Source organism: Salmo trutta, chromosome 14 (genome assembly GCF_901001165.1).
Source record: "Salmo trutta chromosome 14, fSalTru1.1, whole genome shotgun sequence".
NCBI lineage: Eukaryota > Metazoa > Chordata > Actinopteri > Salmoniformes > Salmonidae > Salmo > Salmo trutta.
This window is the reverse complement of record NC_042970.1, coordinates 62,727,755-62,745,750: the sequence shown is the minus strand read 5'-3', so window position 1 is coordinate 62,745,750 and position 17,996 is coordinate 62,727,755. Positions and strand designations below refer to the sequence as shown.

The window sequence follows — 17,996 nt, the reverse complement described above, 5'->3', positions numbered from 1 at the left end:
TTGTGTATGTGTGCCACTCAGAGGGTGACCGGGCAAAACAAAATATTTAAGTGCCTTTGAACAGGTTATGGTAGTAGGTACCAGGCACACCGGTTTGAGTGTGTCAAGAACTGCAATGCTGCTGGGTTTTTTCATGCTCAACAGTTTTCTATGTGTATCAAGAATGATCCAACACCCAAAGGACATCCACCCAGCTTGACACAACTGTGGGAAGCATTGGAGTCAACATGGGCCAGCATCCCTGTGGAACACTTTCGATACCTTCTTAATGTGTTCTTAGAGTATATACACTGTGTACAAAACATTATCTACCCATATCAAGATACAAACAATACATATAATTATGGAGTCCACATATGAACTTGGGACCGCAAGCTCATAAAATAGATGGTAATCACAGTGGAGCTTTTGGTATTGTAATGGCAAGACAGAAACGAAGGCTTATGTTTATTGTCATGAATCTTGCCCTGGAGGCAGAACTGAACGAATTCTGCCAGCTGCAAAGTACAAATTGGATAAGTGGGTTCGCCAATTATTATTTTTTGCAATATCTTTTTTTTAAATGGAGAAAAAAAATCAAGTACAGATTATTGTATGGGACCATATACACACGTTTTTGAGAAAGATAATTAGGAAAATAAAATGTTATTGAGGAAATGTATTCATTGGTTTCTTTTCATTTTGGTAAGTGTTGAAAATGTAATGAATTGAAGGTTATTTGTTGACGTGAAAATTGGGGTGGGGTCACAAGAAATGTAATCCCCAGAAATTCTGGTGGAAAAAAATGGTCGCTGAAAAAGTTTGAATACCACTGCATTAGGGTTATCGGTATGGTTAAGGTTGGGTTAAAAATCCGATTTTATGATTTTGTGGCTGTGACGGCTATAGTGACCACTCTGCAGAGCTGCCTCCAGGACAAGATTCGTGACAATAAATGCCAACCTTCGACAGAAACACTGTAATAACTGAATTGACTGGGGGAGGGTGACGAAGATGTGTCATTGTCAATAATCCTCAATAACAAACAACATTAACTGAAAACATATTTGAAGCCAGGTATCCTATGCATTCAGCTGAATTCGCTCATTTTAATTCTGTCTCTGTACACTTGTATAGGGCGGAAAATGAAAGTTCTCTACCTTGGTTTTATAATATGAGATGTCTAATCACATGGTCTCCCAAAATATTCATTAAAGTATACAAACAAAGGAGACCCGGTTCCCCTAGTTAATATCAAAGGCCTACACCACATAATTCAAGGAGGAGTCGTGTCCCTCAAACGTTACCCAGAAAAAAATACGAATAGAATTTTTTCTCCCAATGATCTGAACGCAGGCTGGAATTTTCCTCTTCCTAAAATGCGGAAGGTGTGAGTGGAAGTCAAGATCAGAGAGGAACACAGACAGAGCGTTACTAAGGCGTATTCTCTCTCTCTTTTTGGAAAGGCATTGACTTTCACTTTACACAGGACTTCTACTATGATCTATGAAATATTATTAAACTAACATGGATTGCTTATAGTGAGCATAGGCGACTCACTCTAAAGTTACGCTTCTTGTAACTATTTGCGGAAAAAGGATCATATTCATATAGACTCGTTTTGTAGGCTACAGTATAGGCTTTGCGCCAGGATGTGGTGGACTCCTTTGATTGGAAACTTTGCTATTCAGGTAAAGTATAGCAACCAGGTTTTGAGAATACATGCTGTTTAACCATTTTGGTTAGCAAAATGACTTAGAAGACCATTCATTGCGTTTGAGTCCTGCGGCTATAGCAGAAATTATATTCTATTATAATTTTGCAACGCCACCATAGCTACGTATGCCAGATAGAAAAACATAGGAATGTTATTAATTTTGCTTCCATCACTTTTGCTCCTATAAATACTAGTATTTGATCAATGTTATATTATATAATAATGAATAATCATTACTTTAACCATGAATCAAACACTGTTTCTAGAGGAAAAGATGAGTGACTTAGTTAATCACCTGTAATGAACATAGTAACTGTTGATAATGACTTCATAATGGGTCGTTCCATGTAATTTAATCAAGCCATGACATCCACTATCTCAAATTATTTCTGTAGTTAGAAACAGATAAGATTCCTGCAACATTATTTTCTTGAAATATAGTTTGATCTCAGAAATTAGGCTAATTAATTGAACCCATATGGGCCCTTTTAATTCATAGGATTCATATAATATTCGAAATTATAGTAGCTTACATTTGAAAACAGTTAGTATTTGAAACGGTGGTAAAAAAAAGCATTGGTTGCTGTCATACCTTGTCAACAGACTGTTTACTGGGTAAGAAAATCAATGTCCTTTTATAAATTGGGTGAATTCCAAACCAAATTTTATTAGTCACATGCGCCGAATACAACAGGTGTAGGTAGACCTTACAGTGAAATGCTTACTTACGAGCCCCTAACCAACAATGCAATAAAAAAGTATATGGATAAGAATAAGAAATAAAAGTAACAATTAAAGAGCAGCAGTAAAATAAACAATAGCGAGACTATATACAGGGGAGTACCGGTACAGAGTCAATGTTCGGGGGCACCGGTTAGTTGAGGTAATATGTACATGTAGGTAGAGTTATTAAAGTGACTATGCATAGATGATAACAACAGAGAGTAGCAGCGGTGTAAAAGAGGGGGGGGCAATGCAAATAGTCTGGGTAGCCATTTGATTAGGTGTTCAGGACTCTTATGGCTTGGGGGTAGAAGCTGTTTAGAAGCCTCTTGGACCTAGACTTGGCGCTCCGGTACCGCTTGCCGTGTGGTAGCAGAGAGAACAGGACGTGTACTGCGTACTAGGGTGGCTGGAGTCTTTGACAATTTTTAGGGCCTTCCTCTGACACCGCCTGGTATAGAGGTCCTGAATGGCAGGAAGCTTGGCCCCAGGGATGTACTGGGCCATTCGCACTACCCTCTGTAGTGCCTCGCGGTCAGAGGCCAAGCAGTTGCCATACCAGACAGTGATGCAACCAGTCAGGATGCTCTCGATGGTGCAGCTGTAGAACATTTTGAGGATCTGAGGACCCATGCCAAATCTTTTCAGTCTCCTGAGGGGAAATAGGTTTTGTCGTGCCCTCTTTACGACTGTCTTGGTGTGCTTGGACCATGTTAATTTGTTGGTGATGTGGACACCAAGGAACTTGAAGATCTCAACCTGCTCCACTGCAGCCCTGTCGATGGGAATGGGGGTGTGCTCGGTCCTCTTTTTCCTGTAGTCCAGAATCATCTCCATTGTCTTGATCACGTTGAGGGAGAGGTTGTTGTCCTGGCACCACACAGCCAGGTCTCTGACCCCCTCACTATTTTTTAACCTTAATTTAACTAGGCAAGTCAGTTAAGAACAAATTCTTATTTACAATGACGGCCTAGGAACAGTAGGTGTTAACTGCCTTGTTCAGGGGCAGAACGACAGATTTTTAACCTTGTCAGCTCGGGGATTCGATCCAGCAACCTTTCAGTTACTGGCCCAACACTCTAACCACTAGGCTACCTGCCGCCCCTATAGGCTGTCTCGTTGTTGTCGGTGATCAGGCCTACCACTGTTGTGTCATCGGCAAACTTAATGATGGTGTTGGAGTCGTGCCTGGACGTGCAGTCCTGAGTGAACAGGGAGTACAGAAGAGGACTGAGCACACACCCGAGGGGCCCCTGTGTTAAGGATCAGTGTGGCGGATGTGTTGTTACCTACCCTTACCACCTGGGGGCGGCCCGTCAGGAAGTCCAGGATCCAGTTGCAGTGGGAGGTGTTTAGTCCCACGGTCCTTAGATTGATGAGCTTTGAGGGCACTATGGTGTTGAACGTTGAGCTGTAGTCAATGAATAGCATTCTCACATAGGTGTTCCTTTGTCCAGGTGGGAAAGGGCAGTGTGGAGTACAGTAGAGATTGCATCATCTGTAGATCTGTTGGGGCGGTATGCAAATTGGAGTAGGTCTAGGGTTTCTGGGATAATGGTGTTGATGTGAGCCATGACCAGCCTTTCAAAGCACTTCATGGCTATAGACGTGAGTGATACGGGTCGGTAGTCATTTAGGCAGGTTACCTTAGTGTTCTTGGGCACAGGCACTATGGTGGTCTGCTTGAAACATGTTGGTATTACAGACTCGGACAGGGAGAGGTTGAAAATATCAGTGAAGACACTTGCCAGTTGGTCAGCGCATGCTCGCAGTACACATCCTGGTAATCCGTCTGGCCCTGCGACCTTGTGAATGTTGACCTGTTTAAAGGTCTTATTTACATCGGCTACAGAGAGCGTGATCACACAGTCTTCTGGAACAGCTGGTGCTCTCATGCATGTTTCAGTGTTATTTTCCTCGAAGCGAGCATAGAAGTAGTTTAGCTCGTCTGGTAGGCTAGTGTCACTGGGAAGCTCTTGGCTGTGCTTCCCTTTGTAGTCTGTAATGGTTTGCAAGTGTTGCCACATCCGACGAGCGTCAGAGCTTGTGTTGTACGATTTGATCTTAGTCCTGTATTGACACTTAGCCTGTTTGATGGTTCGTCGGAGGGCATAGCGGGATTTCTTATAAGCTTCCGGGTTAGAGTCCCGCTCCTTGAAAGCGGCAGCTCTAGCCTTTAGCGCAGTGCGAATTATTCCTTTAACATTGCGGGGGGGGGGGGGGGGGGTCTTCAAACTTTGTTCACCTAATAGCAGGAACAGCACCATCTAGTGGTCAGAACCTGGTAATATCTGGCTGTAGGATGGGACATAAACAACTTCAATGACTAATTTATCAGTACAGGGAAAGAAACATCACCATAATAATTGTCAGACACATAGAACAGATACTATATAGTCGTTGTGGTGGTGGGATTGGTGTGGGGGTCCGAGGGTGGCTTTTGACTATTCCTTTGGATGGTGTCGAAATCCTCTTCCTTTTTGTGGTGGAACAACCCTAATCTAACTACATACACTATATGCATTGAAACTGTAAAAGCCAATCTACAAACAATACCCCATAATGACAAAGTGAAAATAAAACACAGAAATAACTTATTTACATATGTATTCAGACCCTTTGCTATGAGACTCGAAATTGAGCTCAGGTGCATACAACTTGATTGGAGTCCACCTGTGGTAAATTCAATTGATTGGACATGATTTGGAAAGGCACATACCTGTGTATATAACGTCCCACAGTTGACAGTGCAGAGCAGAAACCAAGCCATGAGGTTGGAGGAATTGTCCGTAGAGCTCCGAGACAGGATTGTGTCGAGGCACAGATCTGGGGAGGGGTACCGAAAAATTTCTGCAGCATTGAAGGTGCTGGCCGCCCGGCCAAACTGAGCAATCGGGGGAGAAGGGCCTTGGTCAGGGAGGTGACTGGTCACTCTGACATAGCTCCAAAGTTCCTCTGTGGAGATGGGAGAACCTTCTCTGCAGCACTCCACCAATCAGGCCTTTATGGTAGAGTGGCCAGACGGGAGCCACTCCTGAGTAAAAGGCACAAAACAACCCGCTTGGAGTTTGCCAAAAGGCACCTAAAGACTCTGAGACCATGAGACACAAGATTATCTGGTGTGATGAAACCAAGATTGAACTCTTTGGCCTGAATACCAAGCGTCACGTCCGGAGGAAACCTGGCACCATCCCTACGTTGAAGCATGGTGGTGGCAGGATCATGCTGTGGGGATGTTTTTCAGCGGCAGGGACTGGGAGACTAGTCGGGATCGAGGGAAAGCTGAATGGAGCAAAGTACAGAGAGATCCTTGATGAAAACCTGCTCCAGAGCGCTCAGGACTTAAGACTGGGGCGAAATTTCAACTTCTAACAGGACAACGACCCTAAGCACACAGCCAAGACAATGCAGCAGTGGCTTCGGGATAAGTCTCAATGTGCTTGAGTGGCCCAGCCAGAGCCCAGACTTGAACCCGATTAAAATATCTCTGGAGAGATCTGAAAATAGCTGTGCAGCGACGCTCCCCATTCAACCTGACAGCTTAAGAGGATATGCAGAGAAGAATGGGAGAAACTCCCCAAATACAGGTGCGCCCAGCTTGTAGCGTCATACCCAAGAAGACTCAAGGCTGTTATTGCTGCCAAAGGTGCTTCAACAAAGTACTGGGTAAAGGGGTCTGAATACCTACAGTATCTCACAAAAGTGAGTACACCCCTCACATTTTTGTAAATATTTGAGTATATCTTTTCATGTGACAACAGTGAAGAAATGACACTTTGCTACAATGTAAAGTAGTGAGTGTACAGCTTGTATAACAGTGTAAATTTGCTGTCCCCTCAATAACTCAACACACAGCCATTAATGTCTAAACCGCTGGCAACAAAGGTGAGTACACCCCTAAGTGAAAATGTCCAAATTGGGCCCAATTAGCCATTTTCCCTCCCCGGTGTCATGTGACTCGTTAGTGCTACAAGGTCTCGGGTGTGAATGGGGAGCAGGTGTGTTAAATTTGGTGTCATCGCTCTCACACTCCCTCATACTGACTGGTCACTGGAAGATCAACCATGGCACCTCATGGCAAAGTTACTCTACATAAAGATGGCCTGGCCTATAAGAAGATTGCCAAGACCCTGAAACTGAGCTGCAGCACGGTGGCCAAGACCATACAGCGGTTTAACAGGACAGGTTCCACTCAGAACAGGCCTTGCCATGGTCGACCAAAGAAGTTGAGTGCACGTGCTCAGCGTCAATAGACGTATGAGTGCTGCCAGCATTGCTGCAGAGGTTGAAGGGGTGGGGAGTCAGCCTGTCAGTGCTCAGACCATACGCCGCACACTGCATCAAATTGGTCTGCATGGCTGTCGTCCCAGAAGGAAGCCTCTTCTAAAGATGATGCACAAGAAAGGCCGCAAACAGTTTGCTGAAGACAAGCAGACTAAGGACATGGATTACTGGAACCATGTCCTGTGGTCTGATGAGACCAGGATAAACTTATTTGGTTCAGATGGTGTCAAGCGTGTGTGGTGGCAACCAGATGAGGAGTACAAAGACAAGTGTGTTTTGCCTACAGTCAAACATGGTGGTGGGAGTGTCAAGGTCTGGGGCTGCATGAGTGCTGCCGGCACTGGGGAGCTACAGTTCATTGAGGGAACCATGAATGCCAACATGTACTGTGACATACTGAAGCAGAGCATGATCCCCTCCCTTCAGAGACTGGGCCACAGGGCAGTATTCCAACATGATAACGACCCCAAACACACCTCCAAGACGACCACTTCCTTGCTAAAGAAGCTGAGGGTAAAGGTGATGGACTGGCCAATCATGTCTCCAGACCTAAACCCTATTGAGCATCTGTGGGGCATCCTCAAACGAAAGGTGGAGGAGTGCAAGGTCTCTAACATCCACCAGCTCTGTGACGTCGTCATGGAGGAGTGGAAGAGGACTCCAGTGGCAACCTGTGAAGCTCTGGTGAACTCCATGCCCAAGAGGGTTAAGGCAGTGTTGGAAAATGGTGGCCACACAAAATATTTACACGTTGGGCCCAATTTGGATATTTTCACTAAGGGGTGTACTCACTTTTGTTGCCAGCGGTTTAGACACTAATGGCTGTGTTGAGTTATTTTGAGGGGACAGCAAATTTACACTGTTATACAAGCTGTACACTCACTACTTTACATTGTAGCAAAGTGTCATTTCTTCAGTGTTGTCACATGAAAAGATATACTGAAATATTTACAAAAATGTGAGGGGTGTACTCACTTTTTTGAGATACTGTACGTAAATGTGTTATTTCCGTTTTTTATTTTGAATGAATTTGCAAAAACGTATAAAAACCTGGTTTTGCTTTTTCATTATGGGGTATTGTGTGTAGATCTAAAACAAAATGTAATCAATTTTAGAATAAGGCTGTAACGTATCACATGTGGAAAAAGTCAAGGGGTCTGAATACTATCCGAATGCACTGTAGATGAAGGGGAAAAAACAGGTTAAAGAAGGATTTTTAAGCCTTGAGACAATTGAAACATGGATTGTGTATGTGTACCATTCAGAGGGTGAATGGGCAAGACAAAAGATTTAAGTGCCTTTGAAGAGGGTATGGTAGTGGGTGTCAGGCGCACCCGTTTGTGTCAAGAACTGCAACACTCCTGGGGTTTTCACGCTCAACAGTTTCCTGTGTGTATCAAGAATGGTCCACCACCTAAGGACATCTAGCCCACTTGACACAACTGTGGGAAGCATTGGAGTCAACGTCCCTGTGGGGCAAGCGTCCCTGTGGAATGCTTTCAACACCTTGTAGAGCTGTTCTGAGGGCAAAAGGGGGTGCAAATCAATATTAGGAAGGTGTTCCTAATGTTTTGTACACTCAGTGTGTGACCAGTATAGTCTACATAATACGGGCTCAGTCTGTGTTTTCATTGAGTACCTGATTCCTAGCAGTTGCTCATCTAATAGCATTAGGGGGAGGGGGAGAGACAGGAAGTAATTTCTGGAGATATGGAACACTAGGCAGAACCATTGACTGAAACAGGTTTTGGGGCCTAATGGATCCCAAGGGGAAATTCACCATAGCAACCAAATGGTTACGAAGGGATACTGTCAAAATCCTTTATCTATTGCGTATTCTTCACTGACAGGGTAAGTAATGGTTCAGAGGGAGACGCGTGGACATGTGCTGAGGAGGCCGCACACGCACTGTACACCCCAACTGTGCACTCCGTCCATCTCAAACCTGTTGCTTTGTTGCTCCATATGTAGGCCTATGACTAGTCTCTTTTCACAGATTATGTGAAAATAGACTAGCCTATTAGTAAATCAATGTTTTCCTTTGTATTCACTGAGGGAACATTTAGAGGCACTCTATTCTCCATTATCTCCATTTATAACACCCCAGAGCCCACAAAAGAGACTCCTTGTGGGCGTCTTCAACCAGACTAGCGCTCCATAATAACCATGAAAATATGTTTATTTTTCCTCTGTCATGCCTAATGTCCTTCGAGTTAACAGTTAGCATGCCCCTTTCCCTTTCCCTTTCCTCATTCACTTGTTGTCACTTTTACATCATTGGCTTACATCACTAGAGGTCCATAGTAACCTTTGAAATGTATATAATTCACATGTAAACTCCCCAACATATTTATTTGGACAATGAAGCTAAACTTAAAGTGCTGAACTTAAAATGTGGCTCTATACTCCAGCATTTTGGATTTGAAATCAAATGTTCTAAATGAGGCAACAGTACAGAACATCACCTTTTACTTGAGGATATTTTCATATCTGTTTTACCGTTTAGAAATTAAAGCACTTTATGTATCTAGTCCCCCCATTTGAATGTATCAGAAGTATTTGGACAAATTCACTTATAGTATATTGGATTTAGTCAAAAGTTTAGTATTTGGTCCCCTATTCATAGCAGGAAATAACTACATGAAGCATGTGACTCTACAAACCTGTTGATGGTAAGAGGTTAGTATGTTTTGGGGGATGACCTTTGTGCATCTGTAACTTTCTCTCTCATCATTATTCACGATTCACGATAATCTGTAATCATGGTAGCATCTACATTAATGTAGAAGTGTTCAGAAACATATTCTATTCATATTTACAATAAAAGTGACTCCAAAATGACACAATACATTATTTACCATTTATTTCTATTGGTTACAACATCATTTGAAATACACCAAAAACCTGGAAAATACATCCAACAAGTTTGTAGAGTCACAAGCTTGATGTAGTGTGCTAGGATTTTGATCTGATTTATTAGGATGCCCACTAGCCGACGCCAATGGCGACAGCTAGTCTTAGTGGAGTCCAACATATAACACAAAAGACATTACAGACAAAATACTTTACAATTTACATACATTTAAAAACATTAACATGTAGTGTGTGTGTGCATCTATCAGTTACACATACATGTCAGTACATACACACAACAAGTAGGTCACATGGTGGAGAGTCGTTGTGCTGTGAGGTGTTGCTTTATTTGTTTTTTGAAACCAGGTTTGCTGTTCACTTGTGCCAATATAAGATGGAAGGGAGTTCCTTGCACTCTGCCTCTGTAAAATACTGTACGTTTCGTTGAATTTGTTCTGGACCTAGGGACTGTGAAAAGACCCCTGGTGCCATGTGTGGTGGGGTAAGTGTGTGTGTCATTTCCAATTTCCAACACATTCATGTTTCTTATAAAAACAAGAAGTGACATAGTCAGTCTTTCCTCAACTCTTAGGAATATTGGTCCAAAATACTAACCTTTTGACTAAATGTTATACACTATAAGTGAATTTGTCCAAATACTTGACACCTTAAAATGTGCGGACAAGACACAAAGTGCATTAATTTCTAAACGGTATAATATATGTATAAAATATATCCTCAAACAAAAGGTGACATCCTGTAATGTTGCCTCATTTAAAATATTTGATCTCAATTCCAAAATGCTACAGTATAGATCCAAAGAAAATGTTTTACTTCACTGTCCAAATAAATACTTAGGGGAGTATATGTATTTCTACCCTAATGTCCTTCAAGTTAGCACTTCTCACTTTCTTATCAGTGGGTGGCCTCTTAAGTCCTATTGATACCACACTGTTGAGTCACCTGTGCTTCAGGGAACACGTTTGTCGGATGTTTAATTATGGGCCCCCACTCAAATACCATATGTGAATTGATTGCCCCCCATCTATCTTCTGAGCTCGTGCTACTAGGTGACCTAAACTGGGACATGCTTAACACCCCGGCCATCCTACAATCTAAGCTTGATGGCCTCAATCTCACACAAATTATCAATGAACCTACCAGGTACAACCCCAAATCCGTAAACACGGGCACCCTCATAGATGTCATCCTAACTAACTCGCCCTCCAAATACACCTCTGCTGTTTTCAATCAAGATCTCAGCAATCACTGCCTCATTGCCTGCATCCGTAATGGGTCTGCGACCAAACGACCACCCCTCATCACTGTCAAACGCTCCCCAAAACACTTCTGCGAACAGACCTTTCTAATTGACCTGGAATGACATTGACCTCATCCCGTCAGTAGATGATGCCTGGCTATTCTTTAAAAGTGCCTTTCTCACTATATTAAATAAGCATGCCCAACTAAAAAAATGTAGAACTAGGAATAGATATAGTCCTTGGTTCACTCCAGACCTGTCTGCCCTTGACCAGCACAAAAACATCCTGTGGCATTCTGCATTAGCATCGAATAGCCCCTGTGATATGCAACTTTTCAGGGAAGTTAGGAACAAATATACACAGGCAGTTAGAAAAGCTAAGGCTAGCTTTTTCAAACAGAAATTTGCATCCTGTAGTACTAACTCAAAAAGGTTCTGGGACACTGTAAAGTCCATGGAGAATAAGAGCACCTCCTCCCAGCTGCCCACTGCTCTGAGGCTAGGAAACACTGCTACCACCGATAAATCCACTATAATTGAGAATTTCAATAAGCATTTCTCTACGGCTGGCCATGCTTTCCACCTGGCTACCCCTACCCCGGTCAACTGCCCGGCACTCTCCACATCAACCCGCCAAAGCCCCCACCATTTCTCCTTCACCCAAATCCAGATAGCTGATGTTCTGAAAGAGCTGCAAAATCTGGACCCATACAAATCAGCCGAGCTAGACAATCTGGACCCTCTCTTTCTAAAATGATCTGCCGAAATTGTTGCAACCCCTATTACTAGCCTGTTCAATCTCTCTTTCGTATCATCTGAGATTCCCAAAGATTGGAAAGCTGCTGTGGTCATCCCCCTCTTCAAAGGGAGACACTCTAGACCCAAACTGCTACAGACCAATATCTATCCTACCCTGTCATTCTAAGGTCTTCGAAAGCCAAGTTAACAAACAGATTACCGACCATTTCGAATCCCACCGTACCTTCTCTGCTATGTAATCTGGTTTCAGAGCTGGTCATGGGTGCACCTCAGCCACGCTCAAGGTCCTAAACGACATCATAACCGGCATCGATAAGAGACATTACTGTGCAGCCGTACTCATCGACCTGGCCAAGGCTTTCGACTCTGTCAATCACCGCATTCTTATTGGCAGACTCGACAGCCGTGGTTTCTCAAATTATTGCCTCGCCTGGTTTACCAACTACTTCTCTGATAGAGTTCAGTGTGTCAAATCGGAGGGCCTGTTGTCCGGACCTCTGGCAGTCTCTATGGGTGTGCCACAGGGTTCAATTATCGGGCCGACTCTCTTCTCTGTATACATCAATAATGTTGCTCTTGCTGCTGGTGATTCTCTGATCCACCTCTACGCAGACGACACCATTCTGTATACTTCTGGCCCCTCTTTGGACACTGTGTTAACTAACCTCCAGACGAGCTTCAATGCCATACAACTCTCCTTCCATGGCCTCCAACTGCTCTTAAACGCAAGTAAAACTAAATGCATGCTATTCAATCGATCACTGCCCGCACCTGCTCGCCCGTCCAGCATCACTACTCTTAGACTTAGAATATGTGGACAACTACAAATACCTGGGTGTCTGGTTAGATTGTAAACTCTCCTTCCAGACTCACATTAAGCATCTCCAATCCACAATTAAATCTAGAATCGGCTTCCTATATCGCAACAAAGCATCCTTCACTCATGCTGCCAAACATACCCTCGTAAAACTGACCATCCTACCGATCCTCGACTTCGGTGATGTCATCTATAAAATAGCCTCCAGCACTCTACTCAACAAACTGGATGCAGTCTATCACAGTGCCATCAGTTTTGTCACCAAAGCCCCATACACTACCCATCATTGCGACCTGAATGCTCTTGTTGGTTGGCCCTCGCTTCATACTCGTCGCCAAACCCACTGGCTACAGGTTATCTACAAGTCTCTGCTTGGTAAAGCCCCGCCTTATCTCAGCTCACTGGTCACCATAGCAGCACCCACTCGTAGCATGCACTCCAGCAGGTATCTCACTGGTCACCCCCAAAGCCAATTCCTCCTTTGGTCGTCTGGATCTTTCCTTCCAGTTCTCTGCTGCCAATGACTGGAACGAACTGCAAAAATCTCTGAAGCTGGAGACTCATATCTCCCTCACTAGCTTTAAGCACCAGCTGTCAGAGCAGCTCACAGATCACTGCACCTGTACATAGCCCATCTGTAAACAGCCCATCTACCTACCTCATCCACATACTGTATTTATTTATTTATTTTGCTCCTTTGCACCCCAGTATCTCTACTTGCACATTCATCTTCTGCACATCTACCATTCCAGTGTTTAATTGCTATATTGTAATTACTTCGCCACCATGGCCTTAACTTACCTCATTGGCACTCACTGTATATAGACTTTGTTTTCTTTCGTTCTACTGTATTATTGACTGTATGTTTTTGTTTATTCCATGTGTAACTCTGTGTTGTTGTATGTGTCGAATTGCTATGCTTTATCTTGGCCAGGTCGCAGTTGCAAATGAGAACTTGTTCTCAACTAGCCTACCTGGTTAAATAAATTTTTAAAAATACAGAACTTTATACGCCGTCTGAATGCAAATCATTTTATAACATTTTTGACATGCGTTTTTCTGGATTTTTTTGTTGTTATTCTGTCTCTCACTGTTCAAATAAACACACCATTAAAATGATAGACTGATCATTTCTTTGTCAGTGGGCAAACATACAAAATCAGCAGGGGATCAAATACTTTTTTCCCCTCACTGTGTGTATGTATATATATATATATAAAAATGGCTGCAGTCAGTCAGTGAATGAAATGTCAGTGTTCCCACATCTACAGTATAGGCCTACTACTCTCACCAACAGTGTTCAACAGTGACAAACTCTATCCATGGCTTGCACATACTACCGATGTGAGTGTTTGCGTAGTTAGATTGCGCAGAGGAAAAGTGTAACTTGCTGCACTCTGTACTGCTAGGCTGCATTCCAAATGGCACTCTGTTCCCTATATGGTCCACAACTTTTGACCAGGCCCCATAGAGCTCTGGTCAAAGTAGTACATTTATATATGGAATAGGCTGCCATTTGGGACGCACACTAGTCTGCTACTGCAAGTGAGTGGAGGAGTCATGTTCGTGGCTCGGCATTCAAGGATCGACTTTTCAGGTTAGATTTGACAGCTTGTGTATCATGCTGCTGCTGAACACACGCACTCACACAGCAGAGCAATATTTTTGAATTACTGTAGCCTAGCTCTCTGTCTAGTTTTGTTAAAGAGGTGCAATGCCAATCGGCAACCGTCATTTCCTAAAAGGCTAAGATTCTTCCGTCTACTTTCACAAGTAAGAAACTCTGAGGTCAAAGGTACAGGATTCCATTGCTTTCAGTAGATGATCCACAGTGACGGTTCGAGTAGACAATCTACAGCAAACAGAAATAGTGACACCCAGATAGTTGTTGACTACAACAATACCTCTAGGAACTACAACACCACCTCGGTTGTAACCAGGTTCTTTTTTGGGATTTGTAGTTATTGTGTGTAGGGCTTAGCTTATGTAGGGAGTGTATAAGCATGTCTAATTGCACTGTGGTTTGCGCATGCCCTATAATAACCCCTTGAGAAAAAGCCTGCCTTTCCTGAAGAAAAACAGCAGTGTTGTTGACATGTTATGGGCTTGTGTTTGTGTGTTTTTTGTTGTTTGTTTCCAGGTGGCTGCTGCAGGAACACCAGTCCTGTTCCAGTTCCCCTTTCTGGGCCCTTCTCCCATGCAGGAGACCCACATGGGCTAAGAAGGTCTGGGTTGGGAACCACAGGAACAGCCTGACCAGTAATTTCCTGCTACTCACAGGTAATATGCTAGATATCATTTGATACAGCGGGAGGAACTAACAGTGGTTACAATGGCTCAGTGGGTTGGATCACGGTGCTTGAAACACAAAGCTGTATGTTCACTCTCACTTCCAAATTGGAAATATATAAGGATACGTGTTAAATAAAAGTAATTACCATTGTTGTACTTTTTATGATTTAATCAAAGCATTTGCTGGTTCTATCCGAGGCTCTGGTTTGTTTTCTTAGAACAGTTTGACCCGTGTAGCTAATTTTACACTCGGTTCACATTGCACAACCATAGAGATTCCTTACATGCCAGTGCCCCGAGGCTCAAGAAAGCTCTCGGTGAAATTAATAATGCACATGGAAATGTGTGGCTCTTTTGTGTGGGGAGGCCAGTTTAGCCTGAGATTACACTGACACACTGCCACCTGTAATTGGTGTCATGAGGAGAGTTCCTCGAATTGGGACCGCGTGATGATGCTAGTCTGGGCATTGTAGAAAGAGAGGGAGGAAGAGAAGGAAATAAAGAAGGGATAAAGAAAAGTGTGCACAACTCATTCCTCGAGGATTAGGGGATAAAAAGCGGGCTGGTATGCGGCTGCTGCTGGGTCCGGCTCGGACACAAACAACACACTGAACAAGAAGGCCTTCTAACCTGCTTTACCTTAAAACATTTCTCATTAAGTATACTGCCTCAAAACCGTAGGCCACCAACTGTGGCCCACAACTACCTTTCACTATGTTTCTGAATGGGCCCGTGCCTTCTAGGTTTGTTGTAAGTCTGCCGATCTCGTTATGGTCGCTTCATACTCTGTACGTTGTAAGTCTGTAACTTCTGGGTTTGGTCTCTTACTTCCTGTTTGTCTCTATCACTTCCTGTCCAGGTCCGGAAACTGCAGCGAGCCAAGATGCACGGCTGCCGGAAGAAAACCAGGGTGCTGTGTGTGATGATGATGCTCAACATCTTCGTCTTCATCCTCGTGGGCGTGTCTCGGAACCTGGGCCAGGACAAGGGGGACCAGCAGAAGCTGCGCATTCCCTCCAAGAGGTTCTGGAGGAAGCAGATGACCAGTGAGATCTTTTGGAATAAGGAGCAGCAGAGGCTGGACTACATCTACAACCCCATCCTCATGTCGGGTTTGACCAATGACTCCCTCCTGGAGCTACCTGATTGGCTCAACGACACCAGGTCCCCGGACCCCTGCCAACCGGACTACAGCGTCACCACCCAGGTGAAGGACTACAACTCCCTGCCACCCCGCTTCCAGGACTTCCTGCTGCACATGCGCTGCCGCTCGTATCCGATGATCATGGACCAGCCACGCGTGTGCGAGAGCAAACCCTACCTCCTGTTGGCTGTCAAGTCACTGGCACCTCACTTTGACCGGCGGCAGGCCATCCGGGAGTCGTGGGGGCGGGTGGGGGTTCTGGCCAATCGGACTGTAGCCACGGTCTTCCTCCTTGGCAATGCCTCGGCAGTCGACCACTTCCCCAACCTGTTTGGGATGCTCAGTCATGAGTCCAGACTTTACGGGGACCTCCTCCAGTGGGATTACCGAGACTCCTTCTTCAACCTCACCCTCAAAGAGGTGCTATTCCTGGACTGGTTCAGCCAGCGTTGCTCCGACGCCCGCTTTGTCTTCAAGGGGGATGACGACGTCTTCGTCAACACCTGGAGGATCTTAGACTTCCTCCACAATCTTCCAGAGATCAGGGCCAGGGATCTGTTCATAGGGGACGTAATCACCAACGCCGGCCCGCACCGGGACAAGAAGCTCAAGTACTTCATCCCAGAGAGTGTATTTATAGGGCCATACCCGCCTTACGCCGGGGGAGGAGGGTTCCTGTACTCTGGGGAACTGGCACTGCAGTTGCATAACATCTCCCAGCAGGTGGCGCTGTATCCTATTGATGATGTCTACACAGGGATGTGTCTCCAGAAGCTGGGCTTGGTCCCGGAGAAGCACAAGGGCTTCAGGACGTTTGACATTGATGAGAAATACAGGGGCAACCCGTGCGCGTATAAGAGCTTAATGCTCGTACACAGCAGGACACCGCAAGAGATGATCAAAATCTGGGCCTGGCTCAGCGATCCGGAATTGAATTGTCAGTGAGACATCTACATCATCCCATATTACACCCTATTCCCTACACAGGGCACTATTTTTGACCAGAGACCTATGCACCCTGGTCACAAGTAGTGTACTATATAGGGAATCGGGGTGCCATTTGGCATGTATCCAATGGGTCTTTGAGAAATATGTTTGATGTGTTCTAAGTGCTTTCATTGCTTTTTGTGGAATTCGTGAAATCCTCGAGGTTCGGTAGCAATGTTGCCTTCACGTGCTAGTCTGACTTGCTAACTAGTTGTAGTTATACACGTGCCGCGTTCAACCAGTTAACAAGTCGAACATTTTTGAGTTTCCTGGTTCCGACAAGCACGTCACAAGTCAGTGTGTTCCAGCTTCAATAGAATCAGTGGATATATCCCAAGCATTCCAAAGTATTATTTACATGAACAACAATTCATGTACACTTTCCAAGACAGCGTTCGGCAAATGTAGTATCATTAATATAAATGTACTACTACTGTATGTACTATACAGGCACTATTGCATGTGAGGTCCTTCATTTGCAAGAAATGTAATTTGTCACAATAACAGTCATGTGAAAATCACCTACGATTTGGGGGGGAAAATTCATATCACTTTTAATAGTAACAAGACAGTTCTCTACTTGTGCAAAATGGCAAATGGTGTGTGAATGTCCTCCTTAAGCTGTTTTTCCAGACTGTTACGCCAATACACAGGGTGGTATATTGCTGTAAGCTCTCTCAATGGATCTGACGTTTCTTTGCACTTGATTCTAGAAACAAACTATTTATGTTATTTGAAAGATTGCTGGTTTATTATAACTCTTAAAGCTGGAATCCGTAGTGGTGAAACTACCACGTCCGTTTGTGCGATATTACAACAACAAAGAAGTTACTTAAAACAACAAACACACTGTTTTTTTCCCCTTCATATTGAACATCATTGAACATCATTACACACGCGATAGGACAGCAGAGTTTCTTATCCTGGCGTGACGTTCCATTTTCTGCCCTATGTTTGTTTTGTTTTTATGTTTTCATAAAGTGTCTTATGTGATGGATACCTGGAGTATTTTCATTTTTTTATGACAGTGAATAAAAAAACGATTCAAACATCAAACCTTGGTATCACTCTCCTGCTTCAAAGTTGATCTGAATCATAAAGCACTCACTAAAGATGCTAAACTATTGCTCTACTTTTATCATCAGCAGCATTAGGCTACTTAAAGTGCCCCAAAAATAAG

General features: G+C 43.9%; 1 protein-coding gene across 3 annotated transcripts; it reads left to right on the top strand.

The window, feature by feature from the left end:
• Positions 1-1,382: 1,382 nt before the first annotated feature.
• LOC115208577 (N-acetyllactosaminide beta-1,3-N-acetylglucosaminyltransferase 2-like) lies at positions 1,383-17,872 on the top strand. 3 transcript variants are annotated; one of them, XM_029776737.1, is made up of 3 exons: positions 1,383-1,670; positions 14,534-14,673; positions 15,545-17,872. In XM_029776737.1, the coding sequence occupies exon 3, from the start codon at positions 15,569-15,571 to the stop codon at positions 16,772-16,774; it is 1,206 nt and encodes a 401-aa protein (XP_029632597.1). In that variant the 5' UTR covers positions 1,383-1,670; positions 14,534-14,673; positions 15,545-15,568; the 3' UTR covers positions 16,775-17,872. The 3 variants fall into 3 exon arrangements, with proteins under 3 accessions (XP_029632597.1, XP_029632599.1, XP_029632600.1); XM_029776739.1 differs by lacking the exon at positions 1,383-1,670 and adding an exon at positions 13,604-13,990; XM_029776740.1 differs by lacking the exon at positions 1,383-1,670 and adding an exon at positions 14,007-14,166.
• The last annotated feature ends 124 nt before the right edge of the window (positions 17,873-17,996 follow it).

Coding starts and splice junctions, on each gene's coding strand:
- LOC115208577 (XM_029776737.1), top strand. CDS start 15,569: ATGCACGGCTGCCGGAAGAAAACCAGGGTGCTGTGTGTGATGATGATG.